This window comes from Carassius carassius, chromosome 46, assembly GCF_963082965.1.
Source record: "Carassius carassius chromosome 46, fCarCar2.1, whole genome shotgun sequence".
In the NCBI taxonomy this organism is placed as follows: Eukaryota; Metazoa; Chordata; class Actinopteri; order Cypriniformes; family Cyprinidae; genus Carassius; species Carassius carassius.
This window is the reverse complement of record NC_081800.1, coordinates 7459083-7481774: the sequence shown is the minus strand read 5'-3', so window position 1 is coordinate 7481774 and position 22692 is coordinate 7459083. Positions and strand designations below refer to the sequence as shown.

The 22692-nt window shown below is 36.1% G+C and overlaps 2 protein-coding genes across 4 annotated transcripts in view; both read left to right on the top strand.

The window, feature by feature from the left end:
* Nucleotides 1-6642, top strand: part of LOC132129698 (adenylate cyclase type 6-like) — a 74040-nt gene extending 67398 nt beyond the window's left edge. Inside the window, exons 16-23 of the mRNA XM_059541368.1 lie at nucleotides 762-920; nucleotides 1005-1180; nucleotides 1951-1980; nucleotides 2062-2194; nucleotides 2377-2640; nucleotides 2774-2978; nucleotides 4145-4269; nucleotides 4356-6642. Of these exons, the coding sequence (XP_059397351.1) occupies nucleotides 762-920; nucleotides 1005-1180; nucleotides 1951-1980; nucleotides 2062-2194; nucleotides 2377-2640; nucleotides 2774-2978; nucleotides 4145-4269; nucleotides 4356-4484 (1221 nt within the window). The 3' untranslated portion in view covers nucleotides 4485-6642. The remainder of the gene's footprint in view (nucleotides 1-761; nucleotides 921-1004; nucleotides 1181-1950; nucleotides 1981-2061; nucleotides 2195-2376; nucleotides 2641-2773; nucleotides 2979-4144; nucleotides 4270-4355) is intronic.
* Nucleotides 6643-9818: 3176 nt separating this feature from the next.
* g6pd (glucose-6-phosphate dehydrogenase) lies at nucleotides 9819-22014 on the top strand. Of its 3 annotated transcripts, XM_059540490.1 has the most exons (14): nucleotides 9909-10039; nucleotides 10147-10365; nucleotides 11091-11209; nucleotides 16141-16178; nucleotides 16593-16701; nucleotides 16782-16999; nucleotides 17581-17739; nucleotides 17882-18007; nucleotides 18338-18431; nucleotides 19685-19871; nucleotides 20098-20333; nucleotides 20466-20542; nucleotides 20635-20727; nucleotides 20818-22014. In XM_059540490.1, exons 2-14 carry the CDS (start codon nucleotides 10245-10247, stop codon nucleotides 20906-20908), a joined length of 1668 nt encoding a protein of 555 aa, XP_059396473.1. In that variant the 5' UTR covers nucleotides 9909-10039; nucleotides 10147-10244; the 3' UTR covers nucleotides 20909-22014. The 3 variants fall into 3 exon arrangements, with proteins under 3 accessions (XP_059396474.1, XP_059396475.1, XP_059396473.1); XM_059540491.1 differs by lacking the exons at nucleotides 9909-10039; nucleotides 10147-10365 and adding an exon at nucleotides 9819-9858; XM_059540492.1 differs by lacking the exon at nucleotides 10147-10365 and having other exon boundaries at nucleotides 9885-10039.
* The last annotated feature ends 678 nt before the right edge of the window (nucleotides 22015-22692 follow it).

The window sequence follows — 22692 nt, the reverse complement described above, 5'->3', positions numbered from 1 at the left end:
GCAGTGAATGGGTGCCGTCAGAATGAAAGTCCAAACAGCTGATAAAAGCATCACAATAATCCACAAGTAATCCACACCACTCCAGTCCATCAGTTAATGTCCTGTGAAGTAAAAAGCTGCGTGTTTGTAAGAAACAAATCCATATTTAAAATGTTTTGACTTTAAACTGTCACTTCACAAGGATTTTGAGTCCATAATAACACTTCCTCCCATGAAAAAGTCCATCGCCCGTTGTCCTCCAATGTATTGGTCCTCCAATGTATTGGTTTTTACTTGTAACCCATGCTTGATCTGTGCATATTTCTCTCCTGTTTTATCCGAGACAACTTTTTTCATTGAAGAAAGCAATCATAATGATAAAAGACTTGTTTATCATTGCCGAAAGCAATGGTTATAGTTAAAGTGCATTAATGATTACATTATTGATATGATATGATGAAGTTATTATCCGATGGACTGGAGTGTTGTGTATTACTGGTGGATTATTGTAATGTTTTTATTAGCTGTTTGGACTCTCATTCTGATGGCACCCATTCACTGCAGAGGATCCACTGGTGAGCAAGTGATACAATGCTACACAACTCCAAATCTGTTCTGATGTAGAAAAAAAAACATCTGCATCTTGGATGGCCTGGGGTTGAATAACATTTCAGCAAACTTTCATTTTTGTGGTTAAAAAAAAAAAAAAATGTTGTATCTATGCCTAAAATGATGATGTATTTCGGAGCCTGAGTGTAGGCAATGTTTTGTGTTTCCTGTAGTTTTCCTGTGATACACAGAAGCTTGAGGACTGTGTAGCAGAGCGGTTTAACTGGTCGTCAGAGATGGTGACTCCCTGTGTGATTCACAACTTGTCTCGCTTTGCAGCCGATGGCCTGAATATCTGTCCCAGCAACACTCCCTCCTGCCCCTTTCCTGAGGTAAAACGTGTGTAGTCACACTAAGATCCAAACTTTGTAGAATATGAAACCGAATTCATGTTTTATCCCGTATGCCTCTTTCAGTATTTCAGCTACAGTGTGCTGCTGACCATGTTGGCCTGCTCAGTGTTCCTGCAGATCAGTAGTATAGGGAAGCTGGCTCTAATGCTGCTCATCCAGCTCACCTTCCTGCTGCTTGTGGAGTGGCCAGAGGTGGCGCTGTTTGACAACGCAGACCTCTTCGTTACTGCCAATGCGCTGTGAGTACCGCTGCCAGCCTCTAGAGGGCGTCAGTATAGCTCAAACACCACAGAGACAAGTAGCTTAGAAGAGGCTTTATGTTTAGAAGATCATAACTGGAGCCCATCTGTGGTCTGTTGTTTGTGATTATATTCAATAATATAATGACATTACATTAATTTAGCATTCAGGTTTTAAATACTGTGGTCTGTGGTTTGCTACAATGTTATTTTAGTATAATTTAAATACTACTATATTATAAATTAGCTCTTATTTTTATATTTTTATATTTTCAGTTTTCATTTTGAGACAGTTTTAGTAGTTTTGTTATATGCTTTTGTCTTTCTTATAATGCTCTGTTTTTTTGTGTATTTTACTTTAGTTTTAGTTTCAGGATTTTTTGTACTTTACTGTATCTTAATTTTCTTAGGTTTTTTGATCTAGTATATTTGATCTATATTTAAGCTTTATTTCAATTAATGGAATTGTTTTTAATAGTTTCAGTTTTCAGTTAACAAAACTGGTTTGCAATAATAATTATAAAATAGAAAAATAAAGAAAATATCAAATATAGAAAACAATAAAAATATTTAAAAAATCTCTGAATATTCTGATGTGTATTTGAAATATAAATAAATGCTCTAAGGTTTAAGAGTCGTTGGGATGTGAACCTTTTCACTGCACATTAAAACGAGTGTTTTTGTTGTTCTTCTTTAGTGTTTTCAATGAAACTCTTTTTTCATTGCTTCTATAAATGCAAAAATGTTTAATGTTCTTGGTTTTTCTGCAGGTCCAGTCTCAATACAACTACTGAGCAGTGGTATGTGCAATTAATACAGTCTCTTTTTAAGTCTCTGATGTAAATAATTTATCCTGCGGCTGACCTGATCTCTCGTTTCAGTACTTCCACGGTGACTAAAGTGTCCCTAAAGGTCATGACCCCGGTCATCCTCACTGTATTTGTACTAGCACTGTACCTGCATGCCCAGCAAGTGGAGTCAACGGCTCGTCTAGACTTCCTCTGGAAACTTCAGGTCAGGGTTTAAGCCTACAGTGTTTTGGCCAACACCAAAAGTTTAATCACTAAACTATAACTACAGATCTTTATTGTTGTTAGCGTGGTATACTAAGATATACAACAACATGTCAATAATGTCAAGCAATAACTTGTTCATAAAATACATTGAGAATCTGTCATTTGTCTGTTCCTCTACAGGCCACAGAAGAAAAGGAGGAGATGGAGGAGCTTCAAGCCTACAACCGCCGGCTCCTCCACAACATCCTGCCCAAAGATGTGGCCGCACACTTTCTAGCCATAGAGAGGAGGAATGACGAGCTGTACTATCAGTCGTGTGAGTGTGTGGCCGTCATGTTCGCCTCCATCAGCAACTTCTCTGAGTTCTACGTGGAGCTGGAGGCCAACAACGAGGGAGTGGAGTGTCTGAGGCTCCTCAATGAGATCATCGCTGATTTTGATGAGGTTTGTGTTTGAAAAGAATGAGAGAAGCATAAATTATTAAACCATTCTTTATGACCAATATGAAAGTATCAAACTTTTGAACGGTAGCGTATATTTATGAAAACCTCCCCTCTATATCTCTCCTCTCTTGCAGATCATCAGTGAGGAGAAATACAGGCAGCTGGAGAAGATAAAGACCATTGGCAGCACCTACATGGCCGCATCTGGCCTTAACGACTCCACCTATGACAAGGAAGGCCGCTCGCATATAACTGCCCTGGCCGACTATGCCATGCACCTCCGCGAGCAGATGAAATACATCAATGAGCATTCCTTCAACAACTTCCAGATGAAGATCGGTGAGTTTCAAAACCTGCAGGGTCACATAAGTGGCCATTCTTCACTGATTTCTTTTATTCTTTTTTAAATGATCAAGCCAAATCAAGCTCATGGGGTGCATGGTTGTTTGTCAGCAAGTCTCTTAAAACATCACATAATTTGAGCTTTTTATGACAAGCCAGTATAAGTTCAGGGTTCACATAAACAGAACTTTTAGAATCTAAAAGTGGATTTGGATTCATTCAGATTGATTAAAACTAGTGCATGTGAACATACTTATTGAAAACATGGTTGTTGTTTTTTCACCATGATAAAACTGAAAAATGTAACCTAAGTTTTGATGAAAAGGTGTCATGTGGTATGACTACCCACAAATACAACAGTATTTTTTAATTATTCATGATCTAAATACTAGTTACCTTGAAAGTTTATTTTAATAAACGTTCTGAAAATATTCAGATGTGTATGGATCTTATTAAAGGTGTCGAGGAAATATGTACTTGAGAGTTATACCCAGTGTTGTTATTTAAAATGATAATGTTTTTACATTTAATAATAATAATAAATACATTTATAATATTAGATACAACAACATTAGATATTAAAAATGTTGCCTTGGCAATTAACTAAAATAAAATAAGTTTAAGTACTAAAACTAGTAGTGCTGCTGTCAAACAATTAATCACGATTAATCACATCCAAAATAAATGTTTTTATTGAAATAATATATTTGTGTGTGTACTGTGTATATTTATTATCTGTATATAAATACACAAACATGCATGTATATATTTAAGAAAAATATGTTTTGGTTTATGTATAAAATATTGATATTTATATATAAATTATATATGAAAATAAATAAATAATTTATTATATATACTTTAATAATTTATATATATACATATACATGTATGTTTGTGTATTTATATATATATAGATAATAAAAATACACACTACACACACAAATATATCATTTAAACAAAAACTTATTTTGGATGCGATTAATCACTATTAATTCTACTATAGGAGTATATAAATAATACTAAAATACCAGTAGTTACACTACGTGACATCACATGACATGATTTGAAAAGGTTATTTAAAAAAAAAAAACACTGAAAATCTACATGAAAATAAGGCTACATTTCTAAATTGGCATATGTGTGTGTGTGTGTGTGTACAGGACTGAACATTGGGCCAGTGGTCGCAGGAGTTATTGGTGCCAGGAAGCCCCAGTATGATATCTGGGGAAACACAGTAAACGTGGCCAGTCGGATGGACAGTACAGGGGTCCCAGACCGTATTCAGGTAAACCTCCAAGCCTTGAGATGCTTTAGTCATAATGAGCAAGTGATTCAGAAGTGATTTTCTGATGTTTAACTGGATGTTTGCAGGTGACCACAGATCTGCACCAGGTGTTGGCCGGTAAAGGTTACCAGCTGGAGTGTCGAGGGGTCGTAAAGGTGAAAGGCAAGGGTGAGATGACCACTTACTTCCTGAACGACGGACCTCCCAACAGTTAGCAGCGCACTAGAGTTCCTTTGGATTCCCACAATTCCCTAGAGAGGAGGCTTGATCGAGGCAAGCAGAAGACAAACAAGCAACCATCGCCATCACTTGAAGAAAGGAAGATTATTGAAGAAAACCAAACCAGACTCCAGACTGGAGAGTCGTGGCGCTCATTGATATGGCTGTGCACATTGAAGGACGATTGTTTTTAAGCCTCTCCCTCAGGCTGCTTGAAAGATGCAAAGTCTGTTAATTTAACAAAGGCCTTTATTTGCCGAAGAAAAACGCTGTACATAAGGCATTTTCTCCAGTTTTTATTTTTGTGTGACATTTTTTCCCTCTGTTATTCTTATTTCAGGTGAATATAAATACAGGTACTCATGTTCTGTTCGGAATTCCTTATTTATTTTGATCTTGATGTTTTGTGCAAAAAGTCCTTTATGGAACAAGTGTGAAAAACGCATACACATTTATACCGTACATAAACCCGTACGCTCGTATATCTGTGTGTGTGTGTATACGAATACAGTATCTGTATAAATTAAGAAGATAACTATTGACCAAAGACCAAAGTATTTAATACAAAAGTTTGATTATTATGTAATGCTCCGACGTCCTCACCCCTCAATTTTTTTCCCTGTTTTCATGACGTCTTATCATTTACAGTAAATTACACTGATTGATCGATTGATTGATCACCTGATCATATGAAGGACTGAATGGTTAAAAAAATTGACCTTTTCCTTCAGAATGACAAATTCTGGATGGAAAACTGTTTTGAAAAGCTGTGGAACAATAGGGATTTTATTTTTATTTTTTTTGGAAGTACGACCAGGTCTGGGCCTTCAATGCGTTCTATAGGAAGACTTTGGTTTTATTTTGTGTGTTCCGTCAACCATTTCTTCTTTTTTCAAAGAAGTATTTTTGGTACAAAATGAAATAAAAGGAAAAAAAAAAAGTTTTTCTGAGGCATCTGGGGAAAAGCCACGGCATTGGATACCACGGTACGATCCAATTCATTCTAGAAGGACTTTTTTTTTAAAACAAAAGAAATATCTATATCTATATCTATAAATTATGACTGAATACTGTGCTTTGTAATCTCGAAGGGGCATAACTCTTTTCACTGTGAGGTTTCTATGATACAACTAGCTGCTTTCTTGCCAAACTAAACAGCTCAAAAGCATGTCTGATTGTGGTATCTTCTCTACGAGTTTTGTTTGTTTGATTCCCTGACGTTTGGGTATTTTGTATCACCTATGTATCCTTTTTTTTCTTTTCCTATTCTGGTTGTTCTTATATCTATTTGATTATGATTCCATTCCAGCTGAGAAGAGGGAACAAAGCCCTGAACTGAGTACTAACTGATCAACTGCAGTCAGTCAGTCATATGATCAGATAAACTATATTCCCTCAACCCTTGTTATGCTTCATTGTAGTGAACATCTCTTTAAGGAAAAATACATATTTAAGCTGTAAACTTCAAATTCATTAGGAAAACAGATGCTAGCCAGCTAATTGCCAATATAGAAGACTTCCCTTACACTGCATGTGTGCAGTGCAAATTGCAGTGCATTTGCCTTAATTTAACAAATTTCAGCATATGATAACAGTGCCTCTTTGTATCAGACGGTGTACAACACAAACTGTGCAATTCACCTGTTGGACGCGACACGTTCATTAGCTCAGTCAACTTTTTCAGCATAATGGCTCGCATGATGGCCAAAGCACTGTCTTTTTCCTGCTTTGCGTTCTTCACTTATTGAGAATTTGCTGTGATCGTAGCTTGCTCATTGCATGTCAGTTGATCAGGTTTGTACCAAAGGCAGGGCGCCCTGTTGTTCCGTCCAGTATGTCCAATAAAAGCGTACACGAGTGGAGATTCAGTGTGAGGGAAGCAATCACAGTATGTGATGTACTGCGGACACACAGGAGTGTATTTGAGTACTACTGACTCTCACCCTGGGGCCTCTGTGTTAATCAACGCTGAACGACTCTTGATCGTTTCCTTATTTTCGATTACCTTTTGGTTCGTTTCATTCTTTTTTTACTTTAGTCGAAGGATTAGAAAAGAGACGAGCTCTCCAGCTTTGCAAAGGAAAGTTGAGAAAAGACTCTTGATCAATATAGACACAACTTTTCCCCTCTAAAAATAAAAATATGTCTGTTTTATTTGGTTTTTGTGATTGCTTATTATTGTGGTTTTGTTTGAATCCCTTTTTAAGTTTTGGTAAAAGACATTAGGAATTTATTTGCTTCAAATGATTGATAAGTACATGTCACCTTCTTTATCACCATTATTAGGCAAAGAAAAACAAATGGGATCAGATTTTATTTTTTTGCAATTAATTATTATCACTTCCATAATCAAACTAGTATCACTTAAATTTTAACAATGTGAACAGATTCATTTCTGCATTTCAGAACTCTACATGACAGTTGCGTGTAAATCCAGATGCTTTGCTCAGTGTAGATTTTATGCATTTGGTGAGCTGTAATTCAAATACCATTGTTAAGGTAGTTTAACATGATCCTAGATCTTAATGTCATCCTGTTGTAGTCAGTTTTTGAAGATCCAAAACATTTAGAGGTCTACTAAAAACTTAACCTCAGGAAGATGTTTCAGAATGTTAACTGCTTCAGGTCAACTCCCTTTATTTCAAAAAGTTAAAAATAGCAACGTTTCGGTCAAAGACCTTCGTAAGGCAAATCAGCCTGATGAAGGTCTTTGACCGTAACGTTGCTATTTTTGACTTTTTGAAATAAATGGAGCATAACAGTGTGCAGATCCTTTTTCTGTTTTTTTTTTAATATTATTCATCCTTTGATCTTGCACCTGGTCAAGACTTTTTTTGGATGTGCGTATTTTGATTTTTCTTTATTATTAATACTGGACCGTAATGCACGTATATAAAAAATTAACTCAAGAGTATGGAACTAAATTTTTTGCACTAAATTCTATAAACAATATGGCACAGCCATAGATGTGTAGTGGATATGTTACCTGATTGCAGATTGCAGAGACTGTGATCGCCATGTGAACATACTGTCTCACAGATTTATAGACCAGAGATCAAAACAAGCTGAAGTCTGGCAAGGTCACTGACATCGCATTCACAAACCTGAGAAAAGAAGTGAAATTTGCATTAAAGCATTAAACATTAATAATCTGTTGACAGACACACATAAACCTATATAGCTTCATACTTGGTCATTTCGCTGTTCTTGCGTGGCAAGTGACGGGTTTGAGTCCAAGGCTCCTGGTTCTTCAGGCCATCGGTGGAAACCCACCAGCCGTACTGCTGGCTGTCCGTCACAGGTACACGATACAGGTCTTTAAGAGCTGAAAGGGAAACACAAGATCTCACACTGATTTCACTTATTAACAGCTAGAGAATTCCTCCATTCTGACCAAGTATGATTACATAAACTCTCAGAGTAATAGATTCAGTATGTGGGTGTTTGATGTATTTAGTGTGAACTTACACCTCTGGACGTGTCTGCTCAGGTCCTGATATCTGCTCTGGCTGTCGAGAGGCAGGTCTGATGAGTCTGAGAGGAAAGCAGCAAATACATCGGACCTCACTACTGAAGGTAAACAGATGTGCTAAAGACTTTTCAAAAGCGTCTGTATTAAAGTCGCACTAGAGCAACCTTACCTCGTGTAAGTTGGTTCTGAGTAGATGTTAACATCCTGTCCCCAAATATGTGATTCCAAAGATTGCACATTTCTGTGCAGCCAGGTAAGCACTTGAGCAGAGCCACCTCAGTCCTTTTTATAAGATCATTCAAATTACAGAGGTCGCATCAGGTTTTTTTTTTTTTTTTACATATACTGATACATTGCTATTTAGTCTTTTAGGTTATACTCATTGTCCCCTTAATTATAATGAGCTCGTAAAAATGAATGTCACAAAGAACAACACTCTTGCCACTGTTTGACAACGCATGTTAATTGAAAACGGCTGAAGTTTGATAAAGTTCAAATGTGCTCCAGTTTGGGTTTTTTTTCTTATAGGATACACTTACGAATTCCTCAATGTGCACTGCACATAAAACTGAGCATCTTGGTATTGACAAGTTTAGTCACCATTCAGTGGGTATTACTGCTGGACCTAAAAGAGTGGCGGTCTGCCAGCTACTAGTTTCAAGGTCTTTCCTTTAAGCCAAGACACAGAGGCAGTGTGGGTAGGTATTCCAGTGGCATCTGGCATTTTCAGATGAATACCTCTAAACCACCCTTTGAAGAGGCTACAGTGCTATCCGGAGATGCCAGGTGTTCCTCTGGGTTCTACAGCATGGAGGAGCTCAGGCCTCACATCAAGAGACCTTAGGAGGATCCTGAAGGACCTGGAGCTGATGGAAAGCCCTTCATGACTGGCATCTTGTCATCTTCAGAGCTAAGAGAGAAGCAGGATGGTCTTAATAGAAATGGTTTCAACCAGTTTGCCGATAATCAAATCTCTTTCCACCGCAGTCTTGGTGTCAACAAGCTGCCCCCTGAATGAGTACCATTGGAGGAAGACTGAGTTAAATTGTTCATATTTTACCCTTTGATCATGTAGCACACTTCTAGTTCACAGGCGTTGCTAGGGTGTTCTAAATTGTTGTTAAGGCATTACTCAGAACACAATAGCAAAGCAACCAAGCAGAAGAACACCCCAGTAATGCCTTATAACCACCCAGAACTCAATTGCAATGATTTCACAACAACCCAGAACAATCTAGGATTCACTCTTGCAACCACTTAGCATAATGTGTGTTACTATGCTCAAAACACATTAGAAAAACATTTACTTTAAAAAAAAAAAATATTGACATCTTGTTAAGACATTCTATGTTCGTAGTTACATAGTTTAGGTTTTAGTGTATTAATTATTTGTCTTCATGACGCAAGGTGACGCTAATGCAACAGAAGAAAACAGAGTGTTTTTTTATTGCCAGAGCATGCTGTTTGTTCTTCGGTTGTTAACGTAATGTTAATAAAAGTCTAAATAATTAAGGTAGCTTTATACTAAACATATATGCGAATATTCTTAATTGTTGCAATTATTAAATACGTATGTTATAGTTTATTTTTGTTGGTTTGTTTGTTTGTTTTTTTATCTGCAATGTCATCCTGACATTATTCCAGAGCTCTTTTTTTTCTAGCTCTTATCAGCAGGATTTAACATTCATTGCATATTCCGCATGCGCGCTCTCCATTGGACCGAAGAGCGTTCGGCATGTTGGCCATTGCAGCTTTCAGCTGTCAATCACCGCCCTGCGATGGTGGTTATCCACAAGCTCCTCCCTCCTGCAGTCTGGCCCCGCCCACTGCCCTTATCCTCAGCGTGGTTGCGCGGTGACGTGATTCTCCAGCAATGATGGGCAGTCGAGCGAGTGCTGGTGAGTTCCTCTCTCCACCAATAAAATCACACAACCACGCCTTGTCATTTCAACAGGGAAGAAGGAAACTGTCTTAAAGAATGACACTGTAGTCGCTATTGTTACATTTTTGCGCTGAGTCTGTTACAACTCTTTTAGTTTAGCCTGCTATTTATGATTTGTTAAGTAAAGAACACTATAAGTAAGTAACATGTTGTCATGCAGTGAGTGCGTTTGATTCTGCAGTGTATATTCAGCTGTCTACTAAGTTCGGCTTCTACTTTACTTCAACTTTCTACTTTGCATTAGTTGTGAATGCGATGCATTGCATGAAATTTTTAGCAAGCTGTAAGTCCAGTCAGTGCCAGGCTGAGCCATGTTAAATAAGGGATTGTGCTGATAACATTATGGTAAGTTCAAAGTGTGTGAGAGGGAGGGAGGTCGTGTTTTTGTGTCACACGAGGTGTATATGTGTACCTTTCCTGTATGCCACAGAGAGAGCACACACTACAGTCTCTGACAACAGTGGTAGGACATTTTTTGTTTGTTATCCCAATTCAAATAGTTATGTGATGTGATTTCTAGTTACAGTAGTTAATTGTTAGAACAGCTGTAGTTATTGTTGTTTATATGTTCCCTAAAAAAGTAGAAGCGACTTGGCATTGGCAAGGAATTATTGCATGTGAAATTACTACATCAAATCCATATAATTTATCAAGACTACTTTCTTTCCAAGTGTATGTCTTCATAATCAGGCCATTTAGTGAACAAGCTTGCTCTGTGGTTGATCTGCTGTGTTGATATTGTGTCACTTACTAATATTCATACTAATGCCTTTGACATTGTACTGTGTGTGTGTTAGGTCGCTTCTGTGGAAGTGCTCTTTTGAGAACACCTTTTGTATGGGAATTTACGTATCACATTTTGATGTTTTATTTATTTAGGTAGTTTTTGTTGGCATCAAGTTATTATGTGTTGTATCAATATGATCGTCCATCATGATGCATATCTGCTAACTGCCCTGTCAACATTTTCACTGACCTGAAGTTTATTTTATTTAAATATATATTAACTTCTATTTTATATTTTTATATGTGCCAAAAATATTATTCATTTGACATTACTTTCCTTAAACGTAATGAAATTATCTTCAATTTAATACAGCTGTAATATACATCCATAAACATATTTTTGATCTGACTGTAAGGACAACATGAGATCTGTGTATTAATCTCTTTCTGACCTCCTGGCAGACAAGATGAGTCTTCCCCTCTCACGCTCTGAAGTGTTTGGGCAGCTGAGGAAAGAGCTGCACGAGGATGCAGAATTTCACCAGTCTGACGTTCACATCTTTATCATCATGGGGGCTTCGGTGAGTCTCAGTGTTTGTTTGTGTGCTATTTTAAAATCTCTGTCTCTACTAATGAGGAACCGATGAATTGTCACTCATTTTGTTTACTTTGGATCTACTGATGAGCTGCGAAGCTGTGTGAATTCATGTATTTGGGTGACTTTGTTTTATTAGAGTGACTACATGTTTCATGCACATCAGTATTCTAAAATTAACTGAAAATGAGAAGTGTTCGGTTTAGTACTGAATCATGTAAACGTCACAATCAACTTGTCTGATTTAGTTTAAGACATTATTCAGATTTCCCATATTATGATTCCCACCCCTGGAATATCATACATTTGTTACATGTAAACACCTAATTTAGAAAAAGTACACACTTTAGATTAGGGAAAAATGTCCACTATTAACTAGTTGCATATTAGCATGCATATTACTAATATAATGGCTGTTTATTAGTGCTTATTAGGGATATGCCGGTATCAAATTATGGTAATTCAAATGGTACACAATGGTAATTCAAAAAGAAAGTAAAAAAAAACTCATGAAGAAAAATAATCACAAAAATAAAACAATCAATTTACTTAAAATGAATTTAAGACAGTTTAAAAATAGAAAATTATTTTACGTAAAATGTAATCAGTTCGGACATCGCATAGTGCTCATTCAATAAATGCTCAGCTAAACATTGAGCAATAGCTACATTTACTATAGAAGTTATTAATCTTTGTTAAAAAATACAAGTCTTAGTTCATGTTAGCTCATTAAATAACACAGTTACACCTTAAAATTTTAACAATGTGTTATTAAATATTGGAATACCTAAGATTAATGAATGTTCAGAATATTTTTTTCATTGGCAGTTTATGTTAACTAATGAAGCCATAATGTAAAGTGTGAATGAACAATAAAATATCAAAACACTTTCAAACAATATCTAGTCCAGATTTAAAAAAAAAAATGATTGTTTGAAGATAAATAGCCTATTAAGTCTAAATATTTCAGTAGTTGGCTCTGTAATAAACACCATAGGGAAAACACAAATCTGAATGGTTATTTAAAATTATTTAAATATGGTTTAGAAAGTAACAGCTGCTTTATTTACTGTGTTTACAGGGTAAGGGCTGCATTTTAGCGCCATCTGCTGTCAGAGAGTGAATGTGCTTTCATTCAGCGCATCTCTCAAGTGTTCCTCCATGTGCTTCTCATGCTGCTTGTTTACATCAGAGCGCATGCGCTCTTTCAAGCAGCATACAGTGATGTTGTGCATTTTAAGCAGCTGATGGGAATAATATTCTTAAAATGCATTCCAATTTCTGAATAATTTGTAATGTATATTTATTCACGGTATTAAGAAGTGCCCACGATAACAATATCGTGCATATTAATCACCGCAATATATCGCATTACCGAATACCGGCACAAGTCAAGTGCTTATAAGGCATATATTAATGGCTTATTCTGCATGACCATATTCTAGATTCCTCAACCCTACCCCATAACTAAACTTAACAACTACAACAGCTACCTTACTTATTATCAATAAGCAGCAAATTAGGAGTTTGCTGTGGAAAAACCCTTAGTTAATGGTGTTCCCTAATCTACAGTGTCACCCAGAAAATGTACTTAAATATATATATATATATATATGCGCACACTCCCCGCAGCTTCCCAGTTTGTAAAGCCCAATGAAATACACATTACAAACTGGCACAGGTGCGCATACAGTTTCATCACCAGATTCCATCACACTTTCCATGATCGCATATAGTTTGTGGAATGAGTGTTTCCACATTCTCAAGTTCTCTGGCCATTTTGTTAACTCTCTCCCACCAGACCACACTTTCATCCCCTCGCTTTTTCTTCTGTTGCTCTAGTTACATATTACTGCGTGTGTTTATTAATGTTTGTGCCATGCTTTCCATTTCATGGTGGTGTTTTTGGGATTGTTGGAGGTAAGAAGTGTTAGAGTCCTAATTAAATTATTGTGAAAACTTTCTAACAAAAACTAACCAATGGCAGCGTCTTGACTCTTTGAGAAAGAAACAACCCATGTGTGTATGGACATTTTTCATTGTACAAAAAGGTTCTTTAGATTATGAAAATGTTTTTCACACTAAGAAAATATGTTTTTTTAAGAACTGTTTACATAAAGGTTCTTTGGGGAAACAAAAATGTTTCTTCTATGGCATCATTGCAAAACCTTCCTTTGGAAACCTTTATGAAGATTCAAGTCATTGAAATGATTGCCGAAAAATGGTCCAATTTGTCCAGAATCATGCTAACGATGACTTAGTTCCCATTTCAGATAATTTTTTGTACAGTATATACTAATTTCTTTGGTTACACAATTAGTGTTTTACAGCACAGCCTGTTAACTGCTGACGCAATGAAGGAAGACAGTCTCAGATTCCTCTGAATTAATAAAATGGGCTTGATGTGTTGTACAAGGAAGTACAGCAGAAATTATGCAACCATGAAAGGACATTTCCAACATAGGGCTTCTTTTTATCAGCAGTGGTTGAGTAATTCAGCGGTTCAGTTCACAGCCCGTGAAATCTTAAGGCCATGAAAGGTGATTGGTCAAGTGTGGTGACAGAAGATCTGTGATTGGCTAGTTGTGATGTAAGAGCCTTGATTAGGTTCAGCATGAAAAAAAAAAAAAAACAGAGTGCAAAGTGTTTAGAATATCAAAATGAAGTTTGCATTGTAGTAGCTTTTACACTTCTCACTTGCTCTTATTAACTTTGTGATGAAATTCAAACCCCCTTCCTCCTTTTTTGGCTCGTTTTTTTTCTTGTTCCTCCTTATTTTGTTCAACTTTTTAAAAGTCCGTTTTTTCACAACTGCTTTGTGAAAAGATCTTTGTTAGTGTTGGCTTTTCCTGTTCTTATTGTTTGGGTTTTTAAATGGGTGTGAGTGAGCTGGGTTATGCAATATCACTCTCTGTCAGCGCTTTTCATTCAGTCGGTGCGCAGAGCGAGATGATAGAGCGGGCTTGTGTTTGGGATGAGGGTGCGGTCAGAAAAATGGTGGAGAGGGGGACATGCATGGTCGCGTGACTCGCGTCTGGTTCATCGGTTGACATGGTGTTCAATAGGTTTATGGCATAATATTTGATTCTGTTCAGAAACAGTGTTAAAATGCAGATGCAACATCACCTCATTTGTCTAACCTTGAGCCACTTAGATTCAGTGCATCGACTAGCAGCCAGTCTGTCACATTACCAAATTTGTACATAATTTAAGACAGTTTATGAGTGCTCAGTTGGGTGTAGCTGTCATTAGCTATGCAGCTTTGCAAATGACACCCTTAATTATAACTAAAACACATGATTGATGAAGAAATCATGGATCATGAAAAAGGTCATGGATGAATTTTTGTCAAGTCACCATTACTGGGTGCTTTTCACCAGAGCAAAGCAGCAGGAGTGACTATTAGACGAAATAACAAACTGATATATTTACTGATATCCCTCAATAATATGTAGCTGGAGAGATGCGACTCCCCTACAATGCCATAAATCAGACAAACTGAATATTGCTGTCTCATCATGCGTTTCTCATGTGTCTGAATTGGTGTGGATCTGTTCTGCTGATATCATGACCTTTGAGAAGATTGAATCACATGGAGCAGGGATGGGTCGACTCTTATTTTAAGCTACATTATATCTTGTTATTGTGTATTTTGCATTTATTATTTAAATGCTGTTTCGTGAAAATATTCACTGTTCGACAGGAATTATGGCAGTTCCCTAAGCTTTGATTTCCTTTTCAATCCTAGGAGCTGACAATAAACAGACTAGGCCTATATCTTACTTAAAAAACAGCTGCTTGGCTGGACTTACAGACACCATTAAATTATATAACAAATGCAGATTGGTTTCCTTTGTATTTACCATTTGCAGGATGTTTTAAGGTAGCTTGTAGTCTTTAGATTTCAACCCTGAAAAACAACACAACAAAAGTACTGATGAATGACACTTTCAGAATGAATGCATGTCAGTAACTTACTTATTAACCAATTGATGGTGCAACTTGTTATTGCTAGTCAGTGGCAGGTGATATTGGAGGGGCATTTTTATCCATTTGTATATTTTAGGCATTTGGACAACATTTGTATATTGTATACCAGTGCAAACCAGTATTGGTTATCTTTATTTGTGTTCTACTTTCCAAAAAGAAAAAAGACTTTTAAATGCATTTTTTTTTAATTTATTTGTTTTTATTTTTGTCAACTAGGTGTAAAAAAAAAGCACACACTGCAAAAATAAATAAAATGGAGAAACAAAGTGTGTCATCGACCAAAAATAGAAATGTGAATATAGAAAAAAAGTTGCCAAAGAATAAATAAATGTATCATACTGCTGCTCAGTTTTCAGAAGTACTTTTAGGACTACAACAAGCAAAGATGTATATAATATAATGAACTCTTCGTGAGGGACCCCTTTCATTAACTATAAAGGCAACTATATCTGTCTACAGATCCATTTCTGCATGATATTATAAAACCAACATTATTTCCAAAATGAAATATTTGGCCTTTTCTCGTCAAACTAAATATTGTTACAATGCAGCTTTACAGAAAATATTTGGTGAGAAGACACTCCCTCAGTAATCATGTCTTTTATTATTATCATTATTATTATTATTATTATTAAGTAATTGGTTTACAAATGTAAAATGGGATAAATTCCCAACCTTTGTTCTCATTTTGTACATTTTTGCTAAATTTTTGGTTTTGGGGCAATTGTAGTTTTTAGTTGGATCCTGTGTTCATCATTTAGCCTTTAAGATCATCTAACACTGATCACCAATCAGCTTTTCTCTTTCAAATTCTCTGATGTGATTTTAACTAGTTTTGAAAATGTTGCAATATGAAAACAGTAAATGTCTTTTGTGTAATTTAGCATACATGAATATATTATGTATGAATGTGTTCATTTTTTGTAGGGAGATCTGGCCAAAAAGAAAATCTACCCAACTTTGTGGTGAGTACTCTGACGTAACACACGTTTACACACATTAGTGTTTACTAGTGCAAAACCATTCAACATTTAGATTTAGATTCTTTGAAATAATTTTCTTATGCTTAGCAAGGCTGCATTTATTTAATCATATTGTAACATAAACAATTTAAGATTTATTAATATTCTATTACAATTATTGCGGTTAAAGTAATGTCATTCTGTTTTAGAATTTTTTTAAAAAATTTTTATGGGTCCTTTGAGTAGAAACTTCAAAGGAATTATTGTAAATTGAAATCTTTTGTAACAATAGAAAAGATAAACAATAAAACGTATTTGCTGTCACTTTGCTGAATAAAAGTATTGATTTCTTTCAGAAAGTATTATTGACGTCTAATATTTTGATCAGTATGAAGTATTTCTGTCTGTTTCTTGTAGGTGGTTGTTCAGAGACGGTCTTCTCCCTGAACAGACATATTTTGTGGGTTTTGCGCGCTCTGATCTGACGGTGGATGCCATACGTGCAGCCTGCATGCCCTACATGAAGGTCACAGCTCTGAGAGTTTCTCCATGTGCATTTGTCTGTTAACTACATATGTGTGTTAATATGTCCTCTCCCCCCTTTAGGTGGCAGACTCTGAGGCAGAGCGGCTCACTGCGTTCTTCAGCAGAAACTCTTACATCAGTGGGAAGTATGTGGATGAATCCTCTTTCGCTAACCTGAACACTCACCTGCTGTCTCTGCCAGGAGGAGCTGGGGCTAACCGTCTCTTCTACCTGGCCCTGCCGCCCAGCGTCTACCACGACGTCACCAAGAACATCAAGCATCAGTGTATGAGCACCAAGTGAGGAGCAGTTGCCTTTGTTTCATCTTTTGTTTATTGATGTGATTGCTTTCGTAATGCGAGGCAAATCATGTCCAGAAGTCAAGTAGAGTTCGCTACGGACTTATATGGTACAATTCGGACCTGACTGACAAAAATCATGTGAAAGAAAAAAAAATCCTTACAATAAAGAAGGCTTTTTAGATTTTTAGAGATCATATATTTAAAATTGCCTTTGTTAATAAAAAATAAAGCTAAAATAATACGTTAAACAAAAATTTGAAATGTTTCATTGACAGCTAACCTTAATGAAATAAGTTTGTTAAATACTAAAATTTCTAAAACTAAAAAAAATATATATTTGAAGCTTAATATAAAGCTTAATAAAATTGAAAAAAAAAAAAACCACTTAATTACTAAAACTTGAAAACTGAAAAAAAAAAATACAAATAAAGCTCATTCACAATGTTAATAAATATTATAATAGTATATTAATAATTCAAAAATATCACTGGCTAGATGTGAGGTGTTCAGTTTCAGTTTTTATATGATTTTGCTCTAGTAAAGGCTTTTTTCACATGCAGCATATTTCTGGTGTTTAGAGGCTGGAACAGAATAATCGTGGAGAAGCCTTTCGGACGTGACCTGCAGAGCTCGGAGGAGTTAACCAGTCATCTCTCTTCTCTCTTCACTGAGGACCAGATTTACCGTATAGACCATTACCTAGGCAAAGAGATGGTCCAGAACCTCATGGTTCTCAGGTGGGGCTCTTTCCATTTCCCATTGGCTTTACTGCTGCTTTTCACTGGCTGTCACACACAGTTATCATTTGTGCATAAAAAGGGTTAAACTCCACCAGGAATCTCTTCATCTGTTACAGTTTTCTTTCCTATTTCCTTAAAGGTTTGGAAATCGGATATTTGGTCCCATATGGAACCGGGACAGTGTGGCTTGTGTGGTTCTGACCTTCAAAGAGCCGTTTGGTACCATGGGCCGGGGAGGATATTTTGACGATTTTGGTATCATTCGGTTAGTTTTCTTGCTCTGAGATACTTTTTGCTCCTGTGAAACTAAGATGTTTAATTGCATGTTATGAAAGTATAGTCTACTGAAAACTGAATCTGTTTGATTAATTAATTCATGCTTGCACAAAATGTTCTATGCAATGAAAGTGTATAGAACAGAAAAAGTAGTCCATAAAAAGAAACATAAAGCCTAAAGTAAAATTTCAAAGACAAACAAAATAAAATTTAATTGCACTTTGTGTTCATGAGGGTTCCCTTCACAGGCTGAGAGGATTTTGATATTCTAATCAAGAACGATTTGTAAATGAATGTATTCCTCTCTTTCTGTCTCCAGTGATGTGATGCAGAACCACCTGCTGCAGATGCTCAGTCTGGTTGCCATGGAGAAGCCTGCATCCACCAGCTCTGATGATGTTAGAGATGAGAAGGTAACGAGCCGGTCAGCCAATCAACTGTGTCCAGCCGCCCCTGCAGCTCTCTTTTCTGGCACTTATCATAATGATCCTGAATTCAGCCTTGAGGAGCAAATATATCAAATATATCCACCCATCGCCTATGATAACAGTTAAGCATCAGCGTAAAAGGATGGTGCACTGTACTGCACATATAGCCTAAATTAAGGTCTTGGCTCCTAGATTACACTTCAGGGTAGTGTTCATTTTTACAGAATATACAGAATTATTGATTTTAAAATGTATATTATCGCAATAATTATGTGTAGTACCCAAGGGGTCAGGGTTTTTTTTTTTTTTTTTTTTTTTTTCATTCATTCATTCATTTTATTTATTTGTTATTTTGTTTTGCACGTTTTTTGTACTTTATCTATTTATTTATTTGTATTTATTTTTGGCTGGTTTTGTGAATATGAAGTACAGTAGATTTGTGCTTTTCCCTGTTTATTTAGATTTTTTTTCTGTCTATGTTAGTTTTGTTTTTGTACAGTTTTGTTAAAATACTTTTAACATTGATTATAAATAGAGATTTGTTTGTTTGTTAATTTTTATTTAATTTTTTTTCTGTTTATTTAACTTAATTTTGTTTTTGGTATTGTTTTTTGTTGTTGTTGTTGGAGGATTTTAACAGTGTGAAGTAGACTTGCGTTTTCTCTTTCCTTGTTTATCTATTCATCTTCATTTTGTTTTTGTTTGAAGTCTTTTCACAGTGTGTGAAGTAGGCTTGTGCTTTTTCCCCGTCCCTGTATATTTTTTCCTTTTTATGTTTATTTATTTAATTTAGTTTTGTTTTTGTGCTGCTTTTTGTTTTGTTTTTCTTATTTTTGAAGGCTTTTAACAGTGTGAAGTAGATTTTTTTCTCTGTTTATTTATTTATTGAAAACTTATAACAGTATTGAAGTAGACTTGCATTTTCTCTTTCCTTGTTTATTCATTTTACTTTGTTTTAAGACTTTTTTTTCTACTGCAAATATATTTCATTATTATTGTTGATGTTATTATTAGTATTATTTCTGTCTGTCTCTGTGCGTGTGTGTGTGTGTGTGTGTGTGTGTGTTCAATCGCATGTCATTCACAGCTTTGCTTATTGGTTAAAATGAAGCATCCATCTGAAGTGCTTTTGTTGAGATAAATGGGAATTATCCTGAATAGCTCTCTAGAGGTACTGTAGATCCCTTTCTAATACCCTTTTTTGTTTTGTTTTTTATGCTCTCTGTGTCCCTCTACAGGTGAAGGTGCTGAAGTGCATTGAGACAGTCTCTCTCTCAGATGTGGTCTTGGGTCAGTATGTGGGCGATCCCGATGGAGAAGGAGAGGCTAAACTTGGTTATCTAGATGACAAAACTGTCCCTGAAGGCTCCACTCAGGCTACATTTGCCACAGCAGTACTTTATGTAAAGAACGAACGCTGGGATGGTATGGAACCGCATTTACTGGTAGTAGATTTTCATTTTCTGTCAATTTATTATTTTGATCAATTTAATGCCTCCTTGCTGAATAGAAGTATATGCATTTCTTTCACTAACAACAAAAGAACAACTTACTGAATCCAAACTGAACTGCAGTATATACCTGACAGTCTCCCTCTTCCTGAATGTGTTGATATTTTATTAACCCGTTTGATCGCCCCGTCTCTCTCCAGGAGTTCCCTTCATCCTCAGGTGTGGAAAGGCTCTGAATGAGAGGAAGGCAGAGGTGAGGCTGCAGTTCACAGACGTCCCTGGAGACATCTTTAGCTCTCACTGCAGGAGGAATGAGTTAGTGGTGCGTGTGCAGCCCAACGAGGCCATCTACGCCAAGATGATGAGCAAGAAACCCGGAGTCTACTTCAGCCCTGAGGAGACCGAGCTGGACCTGACCTATCACAGCAGATACAGGGTTAAACACACTTTGACTAATGATATATGGGATATCATATGTAGAAAATGACTTCATTTCAACCCCAAATCTTTATTAAAGTTACTTCCTTTTTTGTTTATAAATGTGCTTTTCTCTGTTCTCTTTTCAAAGGACGTTAAGCTGCCTGATGCCTACGAACGTCTGATTCTGGACGTCTTCTGCGGCAGCCAAATGCATTTTGTACGAAGGTGTGTTTCTCACTGTGATTAGTACAGTGATGTAAATGCAATATGTTGTTAAAGTAAACAACCATTGCTGATTTTGACTTATTTTCTTAAAGTGATGAGTTGAGGGAAGCGTGGAGAATCTTCACTCCTCTTCTTCATCAGATAGAGAAGGAGAAGACGCCACCCATCAAATACAAATACGGAAGGTAAAACATGCTTTTTTTATTTTCATTTAAGAAATTGTTCATGAAGGGATGTGTAATGCACCTCACGTTCTGTCTGGTTCTGTCTCATAGTCGTGGTCCCGCAGAGGCTGATGAGCTGGTAAAGAAGGTGGGCTTTCGCTACGAGGGTACATACAAATGGGTGAACCCACACAAACCGTGAAAGAAGACGAGGACCGAAACGAGGAGCTGAAACCTGACTAAAAAACCAGACCAAGATGAGTGCCTGAAGTAAAAAAGAGAAAGTGGCACTTACTGTATTTGAAGATGCACTCTGTTTGCACTTCATTTAAAGAAGGACCAGCAAGATTAGCAAACACTTTTTTTCTTTTCTTTTCTTTTTTTTGAAGTTATTAATAATAACCAGCTCATTGTGATATATAATGCTTTATAGAACATTTCTCATATTATTTCATTCTATATTTTACTGGACTTAACAAACTTTACCATTTTAGTTATGCACTTAAGCATCATTTTGATATTCCCTGTGCTTTCATTCCCTTTCTTCTTTATTCTTAAAGAAAAATAAAGCTTCTGTAATGCATCCCTCTTTCTACATGCAAAAGTCTTACCATTAAATGCTGCTCACATTTCAGAAGTGTTTTACAGGAAGAAAGCTGGTATAAAAGTTCAGTCTGCTCCTGCAGTGATAGTTGTGTTCATACATTGTTGCATTTTTATGTTGTATCAAGCTTATTAAAATCAAAAATGAAGTGCTATAGTTGGACCACACAAAAGAAAGATTCCAGAAACATTCAGGGATTAGGAATGTTAGGAATTATGTATATGAATGACATTTCACCTTGTCTTAAGGTTCCCACAGATTGGCTAAATGAGACACAAATATATTTAGTCGTATTAAAACAGATGTATTACATTCCACATCTCTCTGTAAATAATTTACTGGATGAGATTTAATGTTTATTGTTACACCACTCTATTAAGGTGAACCTAATTTGGGCATGGTCTCTTTCTGCTCACTATTGTTTTCGGTTTCAGCACTAGATGGACGTTTAACAGTGTTTTTGATGACACTGAATTTCAGCATCCTGTCAGGGTGCCTAAAACAACCGAGTTATTTTCAGCAGATTTTGGGATTAACTGTTTGTTTGGCTTTTGCAATATATTTTTAATTTCTGGTTTCTGATCTTTTTTTTTATGCTTCAACATATGTGAACAATTTTTCCCTTTTTTTTGTAATAGACAATTTTTTCCCTTTTATTGTAATAGACAAATACTTTTACAATAAAGCATAGGTAAGATGCCTCACATTTCTCTCATTGCTTTTTTTTTTTTTTTTTTTATCTGGTCCTTTCAGGTCATATCCCCTTACCTCCGGTTTCACAGACAAGGCTTAAGCTAGTCCCAGACTAAAATGCATGTTTGAACTGTCTCAGCTGAAAATATCTGGCTCTGACATATCTTAACAAATGTCAGTGTCATTTTTCTGTGTCAAGATGCACACCTGTAATGTTTTCTTCTAAGGCATTTTTGTAATAGTCGCTTTAATATCTTAATTTAACTAAGGTCTAGTCCTGGCTTAAGCTAAGCCCTGTGTGTGAAACCAGGCCTTAATATCTCTGGCTTGCTTCAGTACAGCCAATATTACAATAACATTACTGAGCGAGTAGTCTTTGTCCAGGCCTTGAAAAGTCATGGGGATTTTTTTGAGACCCTGAAAGCTTTCAAATGTATGTATGTTTGTTTGTTTGTTTCTTGGTCTTTATAGAGACTTTTTTTTTTTTTACATGAATGTCATCTTTCATGTACATGGAAATCCTATCACAGCAATTTCTATAAAATGATTTAAAAATGCTTATGAAGTAAACATAAAAAGCTGCAAAAGTAGTGAAAATAATTTTCGAAACCACAACAACAACAACTAGAAGTTTTGATATCCATCGAGCTTTAATAAAATTAAAGGTATAAAAAGAGAATGAAGGCCTG